The sequence below is a fragment of the Macrosteles quadrilineatus genome, unplaced genomic scaffold, assembly GCF_028750875.1.
Source record: "Macrosteles quadrilineatus isolate MER2022 unplaced genomic scaffold, UCM_ALF_1.0 Scaffold_1__1_contigs__length_201487025, whole genome shotgun sequence".
In the NCBI taxonomy this organism is placed as follows: domain Eukaryota; kingdom Metazoa; phylum Arthropoda; class Insecta; order Hemiptera; family Cicadellidae; genus Macrosteles; species Macrosteles quadrilineatus.
The window spans coordinates 34,713,582-34,733,030 of NW_026542594.1; the positions used below are offsets into that span (position 1 = coordinate 34,713,582).

General features: G+C 35.5%; 1 protein-coding gene across 4 annotated transcripts in view; it reads right to left on the reverse strand.

The window, feature by feature from the left end:
- LOC128982570 (mothers against decapentaplegic homolog 4) overlaps positions 1 to 19,449 on the reverse strand; it is a 173,193-nt gene that overhangs the window by 50,052 nt on the left and 103,692 nt on the right. For all 4 annotated transcript variants that reach the window (XM_054401546.1, XM_054401532.1, XM_054401538.1 and 1 more), the window contains 3 exons: positions 19,058 to 19,298; positions 16,619 to 16,787; positions 2,816 to 2,954 (listed from right to left, as the gene is read on the reverse strand). In XM_054401546.1, coding sequence (XP_054257521.1) covers positions 2,816 to 2,954; positions 16,619 to 16,787; positions 19,058 to 19,298 — 549 coding nt within the window. The remainder of the gene's footprint in view (positions 1 to 2,815; positions 2,955 to 16,618; positions 16,788 to 19,057; positions 19,299 to 19,449) is intronic.

The following is a 19,449-nucleotide window of genomic DNA, read 5'->3' on the forward strand; positions in this document are numbered from 1 at the left end:
TAAATCACAGGAGTTAAATAAATAGTTCACGAAATGAACATAAAATTGTTTTATTGCAACAACAAAATATAAACGTAAACACAAACTTGACGTAAATAACAAAGCAAAAAAGAAAACTTTAGCTAGATAGGCCTACTTTTAGGAAGTTGTAACTGTCATAAAAAACAAAAAGTTACATTTGGAAAATTAAACCTCACAAACTTGACGTAAATAACAAAGCAAAAAAGAAAACTTTAGCAACATAGGCCTACTTTTAGGAAGTTGTAACTGTCATTAAAAAAAACAAAAAGTTACAATTGGAAAATTAAACCTCACAAACTTGACGTAAATAACAAAGCAAAAAATAAAACTTTAGCTACATAGGCCTACTTTTAGGAAGTTAACTGTCATAAAAAACAAAAAGTTACAATTGGAAAATTAAACCTCACAAACTTGACGTAAATAACAAAGCAAAAAATAAAACTTTAGCTACATAGGCCTACTTTTAGGAAGTTAACTGTCATAAAAAACAAAAAGTTACAATTGGAAAATTAAACCTCACAAACTTGACGTAAATAAAAAATACAGTACAGTAACTTTAGACAGTTTACTCTATAAGTTAAATTTAAAAAAAATGTACTGTAACGTATTTTAAAACTGACGTAACTTACAGTTCAGTACGACTTATGTTTTGAAAAAGTCTTTTATCGTGGCCTGCTTTACCGTCTTGGCTCGTTGTTTTGCCGCCATGTCCCTCAGCTTCCGTAAGCACATTATGTCGGCAGCAGACACGCCATCTAGACGACTGACGTACTCCAGGGCTCCGTCCAGCATCTTGAACCCTTCCGAGTGTGGAATGGTTGGCTTGGGCTCAGGTAGGTCCTCTTCGTCCACCACTTCGTCGTCATTTGACACCATTCTTATGAAGTCGTCGTCGGTGATTTCATCTTCGTCGTCATTGTTCATCCACTCTAGTACATCACTTTCATTAACTTCGTCACATCCAGGAATTTTCTCCAACAGTGAGACAACATTTTCTGTTTCCACATGGTTCTCGTCGTGTTTAAATTCCCCGCCGTCAATCTCCGTGAATTTGTTGCCCTCGTGGTCTAACAGAGCTTTCCACGATGAAACAATCGTCATGGGCGGGATTTCTTCCCATCCTTCAGCCACCCACCTAATTACATCCAAGACATCAATTTTCTTTAATGCAGTGATATAATCTTCATCAAGGTCTATTGCCGATATGATGTGAGAAAGAAGTCGGTGGCGGTATTTCAACTTAAGTGCTTGAAGTACTCCTTGGTCCATTGGCTGACAAAGGGCACTGACATTTGGTGGCAAAAAAACAGCTTTAATGTCCTCGTCCTTTAACTCGTTAGCAATGGGGTGAGTTGAAGCATTATCTAACAACAGAATTGCTTTTCTCGGCAGGTTGTTAGCTGCTAGATGTTTTTCTACACTTGGAACAAATTCATTAAAAAACCAAGTCTTAAAAATAGCCGAATTCATCCAAGCCTTTTGCTGGTTAGTGTACCATAATGGCAACACTTTGTCTTTCTTCAAATTCTTGAAGGCCCTAGGCTTCTTTGATTTTCCAATCAGAGTTAACCTGAGCTTGTGCTTGCCAGTGACATTGCAGCAAGCTAACACCGTGACTCTTTCCTTGCTTTTTTTGTACCCCGGTGCAGCAGCTTCTTTTTTTGAGGCAAGCGTTTTAGTGGGCAACATTTTATAGTTCAAGCCAGTTTCATCACAGTTGTACAACTGATCGCCGGTAATTCCTTCTTCGTCAAGGAGATTATGAAGGAAAGTCTTAAATTCTGGGACAGCGTCTTTGTTCCCAGATAAAGCTTCCCCACTTACGGACAATTGCCGAACTCCATATCGCTTTTTCCAGCGATCTAACCATCCGTCACTGGCAGCGAATTTTCCATCATCCCCCTCAATTTCACGTTTGAAAAACTTCGCTTTTTCTTGGAGCATGGGGCCATTAACAGGAACACCTTTACCTCTTAAATGTTCGTGCCACAAAAATAACGCCTCTTCAACTTCGTTATGTTTACCGGTACGCATTGTTTTTCTCACCTTACTTGCGCTTACACTAGTTTGAGAGGTGCACCATTTTTCAATTTGTTCCCGATTTTTTCTCCAGTCTGAAACGGTACTTGTCCCAACTCCTAGCTCGAAGGCAACCTTTTTCGCCGTTTCACCAGCATCAATACGCTTGATAGCACGGAGTTTCTCTTCAACTGACACAAACAACTTCTTACGTTTATCACAACTCATTTTATCACAATTCAGAACTCACATACAGAACACAAAACGCACAACGCAACGGTCAGACTTTAAAGAACTCACACACAGAACACAATACGCACAACGCAACAGTCAAACTTTAAAGAACTCAATACAGAACACAATATGCACGCGACGCAACGGTCAGATTGACAGGTACAGGTGAGGTCGCAGACGGTCAGACAAAGGTTAATGACATGCCCCCTCCCACTCCCAAAATGGCACGTGTTGTCGACACTATGATTATTGATTTTTCAAAGAACGCCTGAAAACGCAAAATGTATGCCGTTAATGTGATGCGGGCTTGCTCGCACAATAAATTGAAGGCGTTGAAACGTAAAGTTAGGTCCGTTTTTATTTGAATATACGTACTGCGGCGCTAGAAAAAAAATCACGATTGCCGATCCGAAGTTTATTTGATAAAACTGTGCCGCTAAAAAAAAAAAAAATCACGATTGCCGATCCGGACTAGCGGGAGTCCGGACAAGGCCGATCCGGATGAGCGAGAGTCTACTGTAGTTGACAAGTGTTGACTCACTGATAGCTGGTGCGATGCCGCCCACACTGTGAGGACCTGGTATGTGTCCTGCCACAGCTGCCGCCTGAGCCGCAGCTGCTGCCTGGGCTGTTGCCGCCTGCTGTTGCATCTGGCGGTGGCACTGGCGCAAGTCAAACACCTGCACAAATAACCATAACTCACTCAATGTTTCATTTAAGAGTAGCTTTTCATAAGACAGCTATTGAATGATGTAAATAGAGGTGTACGGATGTCTGGAAAATTGGGTTGGATTCAACCCGAGCCTAAATTTTATATTGGAAACTATCCGTTAATATCCAACTTTTTCGGATGGATATATTTTAAAATTTGAGACAGAATCTTCATTAGTTTTCCAGGACGTAAATTTCAACATAAAGTTTCCGTTGACATTACAGCGGTACATGAGCAATCATCTACGACAAATATCAAAATATCCCCATCTCAGCAAACCTGCAGACTATGCGAATTTCAATTTGTCTGATATTTACTAAAATATTTCCTTAAACAAGACATATTTATTCCCCATTCAAATTTGGGGGAGCGAGCTGGTCTAGTGGTTATAGAGCGCGGGACTCCGGTTCCTGGGGTCCCGGGTTCAAACCCCGCCAAATCACCTATGGATTTTATCTAAGTGATACGTTTTTTTAACCCGCCCTTATGACAGTGTGTATTGTGGAAATACACCGAATTGCTGGAAAATCTCGACTATCTTAATGAAGACCACTACAGCCGCGGAAAAGAAGCTTACCTCATCAACAAATCGGAAATGCTGGACCTCCTTGACTTGACCCTGATACACATGAGGCATGGGAGCTTCACCAAGGCGTATCGACGGAACCATCGCTGCAAGACCTACAGACCTTCATCGAAGGACGTGTACGGGCTTTAGAGAATATCGAAGCCAGGGAAGTGTCTCACTCGAGTGGAATGGTGAATCAACCAAAACATCAAGGTAAACCTCAGCACAATCCTAAGATAAATGCAGCTTTGGTAGCAGAATCTAAAGAAAAAGGTAGCCTATGTGTAAACTGTGTATTCATGCTCATTACATAGTATATTGCAAAGAGTTTCTCGCTAAAACACCTGTTCAACGTAAGGACTTCTTATCAAATAAAAGGTTATGTTTCAACTGTCTTGGCCCTCACTTAATCAAAGAATGCCGATCTCAAAAATCATGTGTAAAATGTGGTAATCGCCACCATACATTGATTCATGATGCTGCCAGTAAATCTTTTGATACATCTAGTCAAATAAAATCCACTTATCAAACCCTAAATCCACAGAAAATCATCAAACACACCACAAGTGTCCTCAAATCACTCTCTTCCCACTGGAAATCGACACACAGTTCTTTCAGCTACTGCTCAAGTTAGAGTAATCGGCCCGAAAGGTAACAACATTGTGTGTAGAGCTCTAATCGACCAAGGCTCCGAAATTTCCTTCATCAGCGAGCATCTAGTGCAGACTCTTCATATTGAACGCTCCTCATCCTCACTCTCTCTTATCGGTATCGGAGGAAATCAAACATCAACTACTCGTGGAGTAGTGTCCCTTAACTTTGGGAGTCCATCTAATGACAAATTCATCTGTCCGTTAACAGCTCATATTCTGCCAAAACTCACTGCTAAGTTACCTACTATGACACCAGGGGCCTATTGCATAAAACTACAAGTACAAGTTTACATATTTAGAGTTTACAGGTCCCTGTAATTACAATTTATCAATTACAGGTGTTGCTAGAATAATTTGTATACTTGTAAGAACAAGTACAAAAAATGTTAACAGCTGATTACAATTTTACAATAAAATTACACATACGTCTTCGAATTTCCCATATAGGGAATAAGCTATTACCGTAGGTCTTATGGTAAGACCTAGACCCGGGAACGATTTACTTTTTCGATTTGATGCCAAAAACACCTTCCGACCTAATTCATATATATTTGTGTGTGTGTGTGTGTGTCCGTTAGCGCGATAACTCAAGCAAAAATGATTTGATTTTGATGAAATTTGGTACAAACGTGTAACCTACGTTTATTCTTACGAGTTCACGAACCAGCATGATTGGACCAAGGGAACGGGGTTTCATGGGGGGTTTTATGGGGTAAAAAATGGTTTTCTAATTTTTGACCCTCAAAACACAAAATTTCCCAATTTCTCTTCAGACCTTTTTAAAGAGCTTAAAAAACAAATAATTTAGTAAATCAAAGTATTTTTGTACGGTTATTGGTAACGGAGAAAATTTAAAAAAAAACTTAAAATTTTTCTAACTCCCATGTTATTCTTATGGAGAATATTGAAAATGTTGTAGTTTGCTTGGTTATATTATTGATATATTTTTATCAATCTTGGCAAATTTATTTATTTTATACTAAGCTATTATTATTTTACTGAAAAATACACTATTAGTTGCCTTGTAGCAGCAAACCTACGTACTCGTTAAGCCTAATGTTATTTAAATAGATTTAGGTTAATTAAAAATCAATTCAGACAAATGGTAATTCGCTTAGTCGGCAGGGTTGCTGTGGCGGGGGTATTTATAGTTAGTGGATAGTCTATTAAATTAATATTAATCAATAGTTAACTAATTAATTTAATGATCATCAATGCTATATTCCTTATTTGACTATGTCATCTTCACTTACTATAACATTATAAAAATATTATAGTTGTTTAGTTTTAAGTTCCAGTTTGAAGGTCCTTCTTCGGCGTTGTGGATCAGGAGAATCATCACTATTCCACATCTTTGTCTTAAAAAAGAATAACTTGTACAATAGCAGCAAAGGTTTACAGGCCAAAGAAGCTAGGTAAAAAATTCTTACATTTTTACAGGTATGTATATGTAAAACTGTAATAACTTTATTGAAAATACAAGTTACAAAATACAAAATACCTGTAAAATTGTTAAAAAATGCCTGTAAATTTGGGTTTTTGAGTAGTTGTTACAAGTCTGTAACTTGTAGTTCTTGCAACACCTGTAATTACAATTTCTGAAGAATTCTTCAGAAATTTGCCTGTAAACTTGTAAAATTGTAGTTTTATGCAATAGGGCCCAGGTAAATCTAACTGGCATCATATCAAGAAGCTTCAACTAGCTGATCAAGATTTCATGACCCCTGGGTCTGTAGATTTGATACTTGGAGCTGATGTTTATGGAAGTATCATTCTTCCTGGACTTATGAAGGGTCCGCCTCTAACTCCTATTGCTCAATCAACCATCTTTGGTTTGGTGTTATCTGGGCCATGTGGATTTTGGGAAGTTTTGGGAACAGGAGGATTTTGCCAAAGATCCAGTTCAGGTTTTATCTCCTGAAAATCAAACTTGTGAAGAACACTTTCAATCAACACACTCTAGGACTGAAAGTGGAAGGTATGTTGTTAAACTTTCTCTAAAAGAGTCTGCTGAAAATCTAGGGAATTCTCGAACATCTGCTCTCAATGTATTGAACCACAGCCACCTCTAATACAAGGCCGCGGCGAGCGAAACAAGGCAACGTCGCATCCGTGTCTTGATGCGCGGTCGTCTTACCATTACAGTGAATGGAGGAGTCGCGTACCGACTTACATAATCACGTTTCTACTACCCTTAATCATTAGTAATGACATTGAGCTTGTTACTACAGCATGTCAGATAGATGTGATGTGCCTGGATGCAAGAATAATTACGAAAGCTCAATCAAAAATGAATACAGTGTTTTAAGATTCTAAGCGATCAGCAGCATCAGCAACAATGGCTTCATGCTATTCTTCGGTCAAATTAGACATCTTAAAACAATTCTCGTTTTTATGTGAAACATTTTCACGAATGTTAACTTAGATTTGAGAAAATTTTAGAATACGACATTGATTCGTGTAAATATAGACGCGAGAAGTGATTTTTAGGTGAGAATGCCGTACTATTTCCTTATTTATTTGTCTATCTTATTGATAAAAGCTGCTGTTAAGTGATTAAAATAACTTAAATAAATAGCACTTCAAATAAATAAACCGGTGTTTCTGTTAAGTAAGCATACTAGTAAAAAATAAGTAGCCTACTGCACCATCTAACAATAAAAGCATCATAGTCTCAGACTCCAGTCTGAATGTTGATGTGAAAAAAAATTCTATTAATATTGTGGAAAACCATATGGAGGCTTGGATTCTGAAATCGTTAAAAAAATGGCAAACGTTTTGCTTAGTAATTATTCGAAGAAAATAAATTTTTTAGTAAGTATGCCTTCAAAATGAAAATTTCAAATTTTGTTGTCGCTAACTTATGATTTCCTCAGGTAGACTAAAACACAATATTCCTATTGAAAATTGAAAATTAATTTTATTTGAACAAATTGTTAGATGCTAGTCTCTACAAATCCCAAAGTCTCTAGAAATAATGAAGTGGCAATAAGTTAGTCCTACTACTGTATTACCATTCTTGGTATGGTAGCTATATTTTGTAAAATTTAAGCCCTATCTGTCTAGTAGTTTTTACTACGTTGAATAACAGACATATAATACAGACACCATGAGATTGTTATTTAATAGTATAGATTATCAAATTAACAAAGTAAATATGTAAAGTCCATCTATTTCCACATTCATTGTACTTACAATATGATAAATGCAACCAAAAACATTATGTTTGTATCTATTTTCTTTGAATAATTATTTAGCAATACGTTAGCCAATGTGGAAACGATCTCAGAAGCTAGGCCTACATATGGCTTTCCACATTCATTATAATGTGCAAAATTACGCTAATAATGAGCCTCAATTTATTACTAGGGTGGTCTGCCGTTACACTTTAGATGCATAAATGAGCGAAGCATTATTTAAAGATTGTCAATGGCTAAAGCAGCTAACAACCTACAATATGTTCCCTTTCAACAGATTCACCGTTTGTTTGCCCGATATTATTTATGTTCTAAAGAATGACTAAGTGCTTGCTGTAGTTTTTCACGTCGAACTTTGAAATCGATATGGCCAAAGACGCCTTGACGTTGGACAATGATGACTTTTAAGTTTTCGGGCAGTGTAGGTAAGACAGATGCTATTTCATTAATATCTTGCTCAACATTAATGATGTTACCTTTGTAGTGAAACTGGCCATCCTGACCATTTGCTTGTACTTTGTAAATGCGCATAGCGGGATGTACTCGTGCAATCAACATTTGTTCTACAATCGCCAGGTCAGTTAATTCGTTCCGGACACTTGACACATCTATATTATTTAACGCTGTGAATTTAGTTGCATTTGAACGACAACGCGAACAAATCAGTGATTGGTTTGAAGCTGTTAGTTGTTGGCGATGACAGTTAGTGCAAGTGTACAATTTTAGTGAATCTAATTCATGTTGGAATTGATTAGCTAACTGCCTATCATTATCAGCTTCTTCCACCACTGCTTCATCTGGTTCTTCTTGTTCACGACGCCACTCTCTTACAATATTTGCATTATTTGTGCGACGACCAATATTACGACGTGGCCTTTGAGGCATGCTCAAAACAAATATAGCGAAATTGTTACTTCCATTGATAAACTGTTACATTCCAACTTTAACCTAGGATGAAAGTAAACATTGAAATGTAAACAAAACAGTTACAAACAATTAACATATGTTTATCTTATTTAAATGAAACGAGATAAACCCATATGTCATAAACCCAATATAATTTTTCTTTCAACTTACATTAAAATAACAAGCGAAATTGCGTGACCCGTAAAATAAAATCCAGAAGGAAATTTGCAAATATTTTTTACCATAAACATTGTGCTCAGTATTCTTTAGCTGTTGGCTGAATTTCATATCAATTGGTCAAGCCATTACATTCTGATGCTCTTACAAAGAAGTTACAAAGTGAGGGAAAGTGAGCTTCGCTCAATTATTATTTATTTATTAATTATGTGCTTATATACAGCCTTAATTGTTGCATAATGAAGTAAAGTCCCTAAATTGGTTTTCTTTTGCAAGTCGAATTTCTTCATCCTGTTGACTATTCTTTATCCTGTTGCCTTCCTCTTGTCTTCAGGAGTCTTTCTCTTTGTCGTTTTTCGTGTATCAAGAAAAAAAAAAGGTAAATTGGGAAAAAGTCTAGGCATTCTCACCTAAAACTGGCTTCTCGCGTCTATATTCGCACCAATCACAGTCTTTATTCTTGATTTTTCCACAAAACTGAAGCGTGTACTATAATTTATAGTAACGGTACTGGACTCATAAGGATTGTTAAGGCTCAATATAATCAATTTATTGCTGCGTGCAACATTCTGAGGTGAATAATAATAAACTTAAATTAATTACTAAGCCAAACCACATCCATATCACAGCCATTTTGATGATCTAATATTTCTAATACATCTGACTTAATATAATAAGGTATAGAACAAGTAAAACTTCCATTCGTACCTTAAGGGTACGAGTGTGCTCAAAAGTATAATTTACATATTAAGCTGATATAGTTAATAGTTCCCTAACCCCTTAATCCCCCCCTTTCTGAAAAAAATAGCACATTATAATAATAATACTAGTGTAAACTTATCCAACTGTAGACCGGTGTCCATCACTGATCCGCTCAGGTACTCTTGCCGCACGACTCCGTCTCACGTCATGGCCTTTCCTATCCCCCCCCCCTAAGTTCTCCAGCTATTAGCTGATTTACGGTTTGATGCGGTCAGCTGTGATGTAGGCGTCACAAAACTAAGGCCATCTTCATGAAAATAATTCAAAAAAATTAAAAAAAATATTCGTGAAATAATTCAGTCTCGTCTTCAAGGTTAAACTTTATAAGTGAGTTCGAGTTGCAACCTGTTCATTACTACCTACTCTGTTAATTTTACAATTCGCATATTCTCACAATTTCTTTTCTATTATATCATTACAGTTAATAATTTCTGTTCTACTGATTTTCTTTACATTACCGTAACCTGTAAAATGTTGAGTTGTGGATTGTGCGGGAAATCTATAACGCAAAAGCAAATTAAATTGATGTGCAGTGAGTGCAAGCTTGAATTTCGAATTTCACGGTTGATGTCTCGGGATGAGTAAAGCCGATATAGAATGTGTTACTGCAGGTGAACTGGTATGGAGATGTCAACCATGTGCCAAGTACCGTCGCAAAAGCATGCGCTTTGAGAGTGACACTGCGTAGGGGAAGCTCACTTTAGAAGACGTGATGGCGAAGATCTCTGAGGTTTTCCAAAATCAAAAAGAGTTAGAAAAAAATCTTAACGTTTCGCATGGTGTAATAATCTCTGGGTTCGTGGTGGAAAAATCTTTCTGCGAACAGAAGAGTCCGCTGTTGTGATCAATGTTACTTGCCAGGCTGACTTGTCTAAGCTGTAAGTTATGTTTTATTTGAGGCAATAACGGTATTGAATTGTTTTCTTATCTGACATTTATGAAACTTTAATTCTCAATTTTACTGTCCGTCTGTTTACATTAATGATGTATTGTATTGAGTTCTTACCCCCACTTTTTTAAATATTTGTGTATCCTGTTGGTATGTCTATGTGTGTATGCGTATATATTATGGCCATACATACATATTCATTATTCATATTATTAAAATAAGTAATTTCTCTCCATGCTTTAAGACAAATTTTTATTTAAAAATGTTTGTTTTTATCGGTTTTCAAAAACATTAAATTAGTCCATCAAAATATTAGAAGCATGAGAAAAAATTTTGACTCGTTTTTAGTTGAAATGTCTCAGGAAAGCAATTTACCAGATATAATTATACTCTCGGAAGTATGGATAAACAGCAATGAATTAAATCTATATAAAATTCCTAGTTTTTCCCAATTTTCAAATTGTAATGATGAGCTAAGAGCAGGAGGCGTTGTAATATACGTAAACAATTCTCTTACAATTATTGATTCATCGTTAGAACAACTACAAACGGCTGATAAATATATCAATTAAATACTTAGAATTTAAATTTACTATTTTAGCTATTTATAGGTTGCACATGTACACGGCAGAACTATTTTTAAATGAATTTGAACATGTTTAAAATAATTATAGAAGTGTAAAAAATTTATTTGTTTGAATTTATTTGTTATTTGTGTGTGTTATTTATTTGTTTATTTATTGGTGATGTAAATTTAAATATTCTTGAAAATAATAGCACAGTAGACAATTACTATAGATTAATGGCAATGAATGGTTTGGAAGTACTTGTGCACGAGCCCACTAGAATTACAGCGGACAGCGCTACCTGTATAGATCATGTTTTCGCTCGTCTAGCAGACAAGGACAAAACATCAGCTGTTGCGACAGTGGTGCACGCAGGGATCACAGATCATTCATTGTTGTGTGTCCAGTTGGCATTGGAGGAGGGGGAGCGGGGGGGCTCTTGCTCCACCACTGCCCCGCCTCCAGTGACTTATCGCATAAACTATGATAAGCTTAATCAGCTGTTGGACAGCGCTGACTGGTCTTGTGTTTACAGACAAACTGATCCTTCTGTGGCTTTTGATTCTTTTATTTCATTAGTTACAGGATGTATAGATAAGTGTAGGGAAAATGTCATTAAAATTGGTAGAATTAAGAAACTGAAACCATGGATTAATGATGCTTTATGTAGTAAAATAAAGAAAAGAAACGCCCTGTTAAAACTAGTTAAGAAACATTGAAACAATCTTATTTTGAAGAACTATTACCTAAGATTCAGAAATAAATTGCATGATGAATTAAAAAAAATTAAAAAGTAATTATTATAAAAACAAATTTGAAAAACATCAAAGTGATAGTAAAGCCACTTGGAGGGTCTTGAATGAGGTAACTGGCCAACATAAGGAAAATAACAAAACAATAGGTTTAAACATCAATGGTAATGTGGAATATGACGGTAAATTAGTTGCTAATGAATTTAATAGTAACTATTAAGAAACAACACTGTTATTAAGAATATAACTGTTATTTTCTAGGTATCGTAAAGAATCTGCAGCTAAATATTGATATGCCACTTAATTTTTCTTCACTAAATTACAAGAATTACTTTTCAAAACATAGCCAACTTCAATCCATATTCTTAGATTCAGTAGCTGCAGAAGAGATTATCAATGCTATAAAATCACTAAAAAGCAATAATGCTCCAGGTTATGATCAAATTAGCTCTAGTGTTTTAAAAACAGTGGCACCCAAAATAATAAATGTTCTTGTATATTTGATCGACTTAAGCTTTCAGAATGGTGTTTTTCCTTCAAAATTGAAAACTGCTGCTGTAGTACCTATTTTTAAAGGTGGACTAAATAACTCTTGCAACAGTTATCGTCCCATCTCCTTACTTTCTTGCTTCTCAAAAATTTATGAGAAAGTATTGAAGAGGAAACTTTTAAATTTTCTAAATTACACTGGTTTTCTTAATAGCAATCAGTTTGGCTTTAGAGAAGGATTGAATACTGAAAGTGCTTTAATACATTTTATGAATGATATCTATAACGGACTAAACGCAAATAAATTTACAAGCGGATTATTTTTGGATATTAGAAAAGCATTTGACACTGTGGATCACAAAATTTTACTTAATAAATTGTTTAGGTGTGGTATTAGAGGTGTAGCACATAAATGGTTTGAAAGTTATTTGTTAGAAAGATATCAGTGTGTTAAAATTGGATCTGAATATAGCGATGTTGGGAAAATTCTACATGGAGTACCTCAAGGCTCTATTTTAGGACCAATTGTATTCATAATATACATAAATGATTTATGTAAAGGTAACTTCAACGGTAATTTAACATCTTTTGCTGATGACACAGCTTTTAGTTACATAGGAGACACATCTGTTGATGTGCAAAATGACATGAAAAAGGATCTTGAAGCAATACAGTGGTGGTTCACAATGAATCATATGAAGCTAAATACAGATAAAACCAAATATATTAACTTAAGCCTCAGGAAAAATGCAACATTTTTGGAGCCAATGACATATAATTGTGCTGATTGCCTATCTAATTTAAGTAGGCATATCTGCCCAACTAAAGAATGTGCTGTGATCATTTAAAATGCCTCGGTATAATTTTAGATCAGGATTGAAGCTGGAAAACACATATAAATAGTACAAAAAATAAAATTAACAATGTTATTAGACTTTTCTATTTTCTGAGGGACATGTGTCCTGAAAGGATTATGCGTATGTTATATTTCTCACTTGTGCACAGCCCGCTTGATTATGGAATTTTTCTCTGGGGAAGCGCATATAAAATAAATTTACATGGAATTTATCTACAACAAAAACACCTCATAAGGTTGATCAAATGTAAACAAATTACTGAACCTTCACGCCCGTTGTTTAATAGCCTAAAAAATTTTTCAATAAAATCTTTGTTTATGTTTAAAGTTTTAAAATTTTTTTATGATGAAAGGAGTAACATACTAGCTCTACAAGAAGAAAATTCATACAGGAGAATGCTAAGGAACGCAGATTACTTCCAAGTTCCAAAGCCCAATAAGACATTTTTTACTAAGACTTTTATGTTTATGAGACCTTGGTTATTTAATAAACTGGCAGATAACATTAAAACCTCAAGGAACAAAAAGCATTTTCTAAAAAACCTTAAGAAATGGTTGTTTGAACTTGATGAAGTTGACTTAATATTAAATATTCATGCATAATTTAGATGTTTTGTGTATTATACAATTTCTTTTTTATTTATATGTACAGTTAATACAATATCAGTTTCATATTTTTCAAGTAATTTCAAACATTAAAAAAATAGTAAGCTAGGCTACCATTTGATTTTGTTAAGTAATTTAAATATAGTAGAGTAGGTTTAAGATTTTACTGATTGTGAAAACTGAACAGGTGTTTTGTTTATTTTTAAACTACTGTATATTATTTTTAAGTGAGACTGGTTTTTCTTTACTATTCATTATTGTCAAACGCTGAATTTTTTTTGTTATTTTGAAAATAAAAATGGAACCTCCAAACAGGCATAGCCATGGAGGCCCTATATTTTCTCTTTTCTATACTTCTTTTCTATATACTACAGCATAAAATCAGTAATTTGCTTTTAATTGTTTTTTGTATAAATTAATTATCTTTATAAAACCTAGTATATATAAGCTAATCAATGTTTGTCTTGATTTTGTAACTGATTGTATTGTGAATTATTTGTCAAAAAGAGAAAATAAATTCATTATTTCATTGTTATTTCATTATTTCATTAAATGATTCATGCAGACACGACAATTGTTTGAAGGTGTCCAATCTGACCGTGGAATAGCACGAATTCACTGTTGCTTACGCACCAGATCTCTTGGAATCTTAAACACTGTATGTATCCTTCAGTTTTAATCAAGCTTTCGTAATCCCAGGCACTTTTTTTTACACCCAGGCACAACACATCTATCTGGCATGATGCAGATCTGGAGAAAAATTTGTCTACACACCATTTTTACGCAGAAATAAGTTAGTTCTTCTGTTTTAAAAGATTTGTGGTTGTATTTGTGGTGTTGACAGGAATCGCTAAGCAGCTTCTACCGGGCGGACCAATCTCAAATTCGCTCTTCAAACTGTTAAGTGCAAAATTTTCTAAAATTCTAAAATTATTGTCATATTTTGCGATTGCTTCAACATTCTGATTATTTCCTGCGGCAATTTAGATTTCCTGCGGCATCATCATTGATTTCCGCAGTCACGGAAACGTCATCTTCATCTTGCACGATCGTGCCAAATCCACTAACATTTCTTGGCCGTGTAGACATTATCATCGTATTCCGTGATCATGACAAAAATTCTGTTTATCTCCCACAGCCATATAGACATCGTCAACAACTCCCGCGGTCACAAAAACGTGATCGTCGTCCAGCACAATCATGTCAAAACCATGAACATCTTCCGCTATCGTGTGGACATTATCGTTATCTTCCATGATCCCGACAACATTCTGATTATCTCCGGCGGCCATGTAGACATCATCATCGATTTCCACGGTCACGGAAACATCATTGTCGATTTGCGTGATCGCGGCAAATTCATTAAGATTTTTCAGCAGTGTTTTTCAGCAGTGTGATGATCATCGTATTCCGCAATCGCGGGAAAATTCCGTTTATCTCCTGCGGCCGTATGGACATCATTGTCGTCTCCCGTGGTCATGAAAATGTAATCGTCGTTCAGCGCTGTCGTGGAAAAAACATGAACATCTTCCGTGGCCGTGTAGGGACCATCATCGTCGTCTAGCGAGATTGCCGCAAAATCATGAATTTCTCCCGCAGTCACAAAAACGTTATCACCGTCTAGCGCGATTGTGTTAAAATCATCTGTATTTTAAAAACACATCCCTAAAGAAATATTTATAATAGAAAATTGTAATAAATGTAGAAAAGCACTTAAACAGTTTTTGATAAAAAAACCTTTTAGCGACTTTCCCATATAGGGAATAAGCTATTACCGTAGGTCTCATGGTAAGACCTAGACCCGGGACCGATTTACTTTTTTGTTTTGAGGTCCCCTGAGGCCAAAACACTATCCGTTCAAATTCATATATATATATATTTATATATGTGTCCGTTAGTGCGATAACTCGAGCAAATATAATCCGATTTTGATGAAATTTTGTACAAACGTGGAAACCTACGTTTATTCGAACGAGTTCGCTAACCAGCATAATCGGACCATGGGAACAGGGGTTTATGGGGGGTTTTATGGGGTAAAAATGGGTTCTAAAATAAGAATTTTTGCAATTTCTTTCTCAACCATTTTGTAGAGCTTAAAAAAAGAAATAATTTAGTATATTGAAGTGCTGTTTTATGCCTAACGGTCACGGAGAAAATTCAAAAAAAGTGTAATTTAAAATTCCCATGTTATGCTTATGGAGAAAATGAAAACTGTTGCTTGTTTATGGATATATGTTGATAAAATTTGGCAAATTTATTTATTTCATTCTATACTTTTGACATATGGTCAAAAAACACTTTTTACCTTCCCCGTAGCAGCAAACCTAAGCACTGGTTAAATCTAATGTTATTTAAATTGGGAATAAATATGTCTTATTTATGGAAATATTTTAGTAAAAATGTAATCAGACGAGTTGAAATTCGCTTAGTCTGCAGGTTTGCTGCGGCGGGGTATTTATTCTTTTGAAGAGCTATTTAAATTAAGTAATGTGAAATCTATATAAAAATTATCTTAAATGTATTAGGTTGGATTTAAGTTTGAACTGCTGTGACACTATTTATAGTATTTGATGTACATGAGCAAATAAACATGTTTGAATTGAATTAAACCATGAACATCTTCCGCAGCCATGTAGACATCATCATCGTCTCCCGCGGTCTTGGAAACGTGATTGTCGTCTTGTGCGTTTGCGGCAAAATCATAAAAATTTCTGACTTTTCATGACCATTAGAAATTCAATACTAATTCCCGACTTTCCCGTTTTTCCTTACTACTAGACACCCTGAAAAAATCATGAGTATCTCCTGCAGTCAAAGATAGTTGAGACGTTTGCCATCATAGTGAAATCAAGAACCTCTTCATAATCATTGTCTCCCCGCAATCACGGTGAAATCAGGATTTTTAACCGCCATCTACGTAGACACTTAAACATTTAAAAATTAAGGCACTAGCACACCTTAGTTAAAAGAACCAACCCGAGCTTGGACCAAAAAATATTTTCGGCCTAAATTGAGCACTCGGCCATGTGTAGGCCCAGCCTAACCTGATAATGTTGGGTACCAGCAGACCCCTAGCTTTAACAGCAGCAATGTTCATATAAATTAACAGAGTTTGACAAAATCCTTTAAAAGATACAGCCTTCCTGGATAAATTAGTTACTTACCAAGAATATTAATGTGTTAACTATTGTTAGTTATAGACAGCACAGACCTTGATGTAAGCACTAGGGTATATCTTGTGGACAGCATCCCCAGGAGCTCGACCTGCCTCTCTGTCTAGGTAGTAAGATTGAACAAACACAGAGTGATCACTCAGACATCTGAGCCACACGTCCCCCTCTCCTCTCAGGTCCAGCTGCACACCCTTGCCTATGTGTAACCTGTGACACAACAACTCAAGTAAACAAACACATAACAAAAACATATTTTGTTTTTAATTGTGATAAGACACAAGTATTTAGTTTTAAGCACAAATATGTTTTGTAATTTCAAATTTACTGCTAAGGGCGAGTTAGAGAGGTGGAGACTCAACCCATGAAAGGATTCCTGCTCTCCTATTGGTCGAGGCAGTAATTTTCCGTTCTCGTGGTTGCAATAGGGACGCTACCGATTTTGCCTCAGTGAAGAAGAACTCTCTTTGCACTAATCGCGTTCCATCGCGAGTTATTTCTCTTGTCGTTTGTGGCTCCAATGTAACTCTTTTCATTACTTTAATTGGTGCCACCTAGTTGGCTTTATGAACCTGTGTAAATTAACCCATTTAATTGTAACTTTGTGTATTAATCCCTTTTTCTCAGTGTTCTCAATGTGTGTGCATTGACTTGGCTGGGCAACCGTGTTTAATTCAAAGACTATGGTTTAGAGCGTTCATAAACATCAGAATTTTGTGCAGTATCGAAACTCAAGACATCAAGATCCCTCAATGATTAATTTTCCAACTAGTGAAAATGTTGCTCGAAATCGAGCAATTGCAAAAAAGTAATGTAGTTATTTAAAAACAATAACTTATAAAAAAAACGATTTAAATTCATAATTTCCGATGAGTTTAAAAGACTCAACTCATAGATTACGTACTTAACAGTTTCATACAATCAACATTTCTTGTAAATATTTTATCATTTTTCAAAAGCTTATCTGGTTTTTTAGTGTATTCTACAAATGTTTCCCACTTATAGCCGCATTAGGTTGTCCATGTTGAACTTCGTCAATGATAATGAAGTCTGCATGGTACTATCATTGTCATTGTCATTGTCGCCAGCACGTTTACAAATTTCAGTCATTTTTTATAGCGATAACATTTTGTTTACATTACTTAAGAACTGCCGGATTTTCTGCATAACCTCTCTGTCACAATTTTATTTGCTTCAATTGGCATTAATTTGGCTAGTTACTTTTATAACTTAAGTTATATTTACCTGAAAAAAATGCAGAATTGAAAGGTCTAATGTTGTTCAGATGGTTTTTTGTTTCCCTTAAATGTGAATAATAAAGTGAATAATGCGAATCCTTCAATGAAAGTTTTATTGGTTTCTTGGATGTAGTCATATTATTTTTAAATCACTTGACTTTCATGAAAACATATATTTAATGTCCTTGCCGTACCAGTTTAATTCAGCCTTAGAAGGGCTTAGAGGGCCTCAATCATCATAAAGTTAAGTCCGTGTTTCCTACAAAATAATAGCACTTCGCCTAACATCCTTGTTCATTGTTTGTGGGAATCTTAATATTGTAGGTGTTCTTCATTTATGTTGATAACGATAAAACATTCTTTTTAAAAATCTTTATTTCTTCTACTTGGTGGTGTTCTATGACAACAAATCGGTTCTTTCAATGATTGCTCAAGAAATAAGTACCCTGTAAATTCATTATTCTTATTTAATATATCAAATTGCCCAGGCTTTCTCGATTTTTTACATTGTATGTACGAATGGAAATTAAAGTAGTAAATATTTAATTTCCACAAAATCAGTAAATGTACACAATACGCATAATAAATAACAGCAATTAAATTATACAGCTGATCAAAATGTAAACAATTATGTTCTTAATAAGGATAACATGGGAACTTTAACAGCCACTGGGGCAGAGCCCGAGGGACTTTTTCAAAAATGTAAGGCCAGTTTGCAAATCTACGCGACACGCTCTTTCCGATGATACGTCAATGGATAAAATCGGTTAAGAAATGGCGGAGGAGTTCAACCGACAAAGTTTTATGTAGCGTATTAATTATATAGATATCTCTCCACGAGCTGCATTGACAGCGTCCTCGGGCCATGGCGTGTCCAGCCCCTCGCGTCCAATGGTGGAATATTTGTGATACCACTTCAAACTAATGGTTAGTGCGTAAATAATTTTCTACTAGTGTTAAACATTAACTAGCCACTGGCCTATTTAAATATTCATATTGGTACATTTGGCACCTGGTCCTTCGAGTAAATAATATGTTAATGTTTTACAATGAACTATCTTTTTGGGACACTAATTAAATAAATTTATAAACATTGCCAATTTAAATTCTCATTAAAAAAGTCACAACACTGCTCATTCTAAAAATAAAAGTGTTAACACCTGACTATGTGGTTAATTAACTTAAAACCTGACGATACATGAATAAACTCAATAAAAATATGTTGTTCAGATGAGTGAATACCTAGCTCTTTCACTTTGCTCAGTGCGGTGGACATTGCTTAGAGCACCGAGGCAGAACCGGTTTCCTCCGGAAGGATCCACGTAACCATCGATGGTGACGTTGGGACAGGAAGAGGACACTTTGAAGGTTTCACCAACTTGAGTGTCCAGTTCAAAGTAGGCGACGGAGCACCAGTACTCAGGTGCAGGTTGTGTGGACAGCAAACCACTTAGTGATGCTTCTGAACTCACTCCATGACCCCCTACGACAATGTAACATCATTTATATAGCCTACCATATTTACAATGTTCTCTACCACAACATATGAAATGTACATTTTATTATTCGTTAAACAAATCTGATATAGAGTTTAAACACACTCCTTTAGTAGATTTTTGATCCTTTAAGACAAT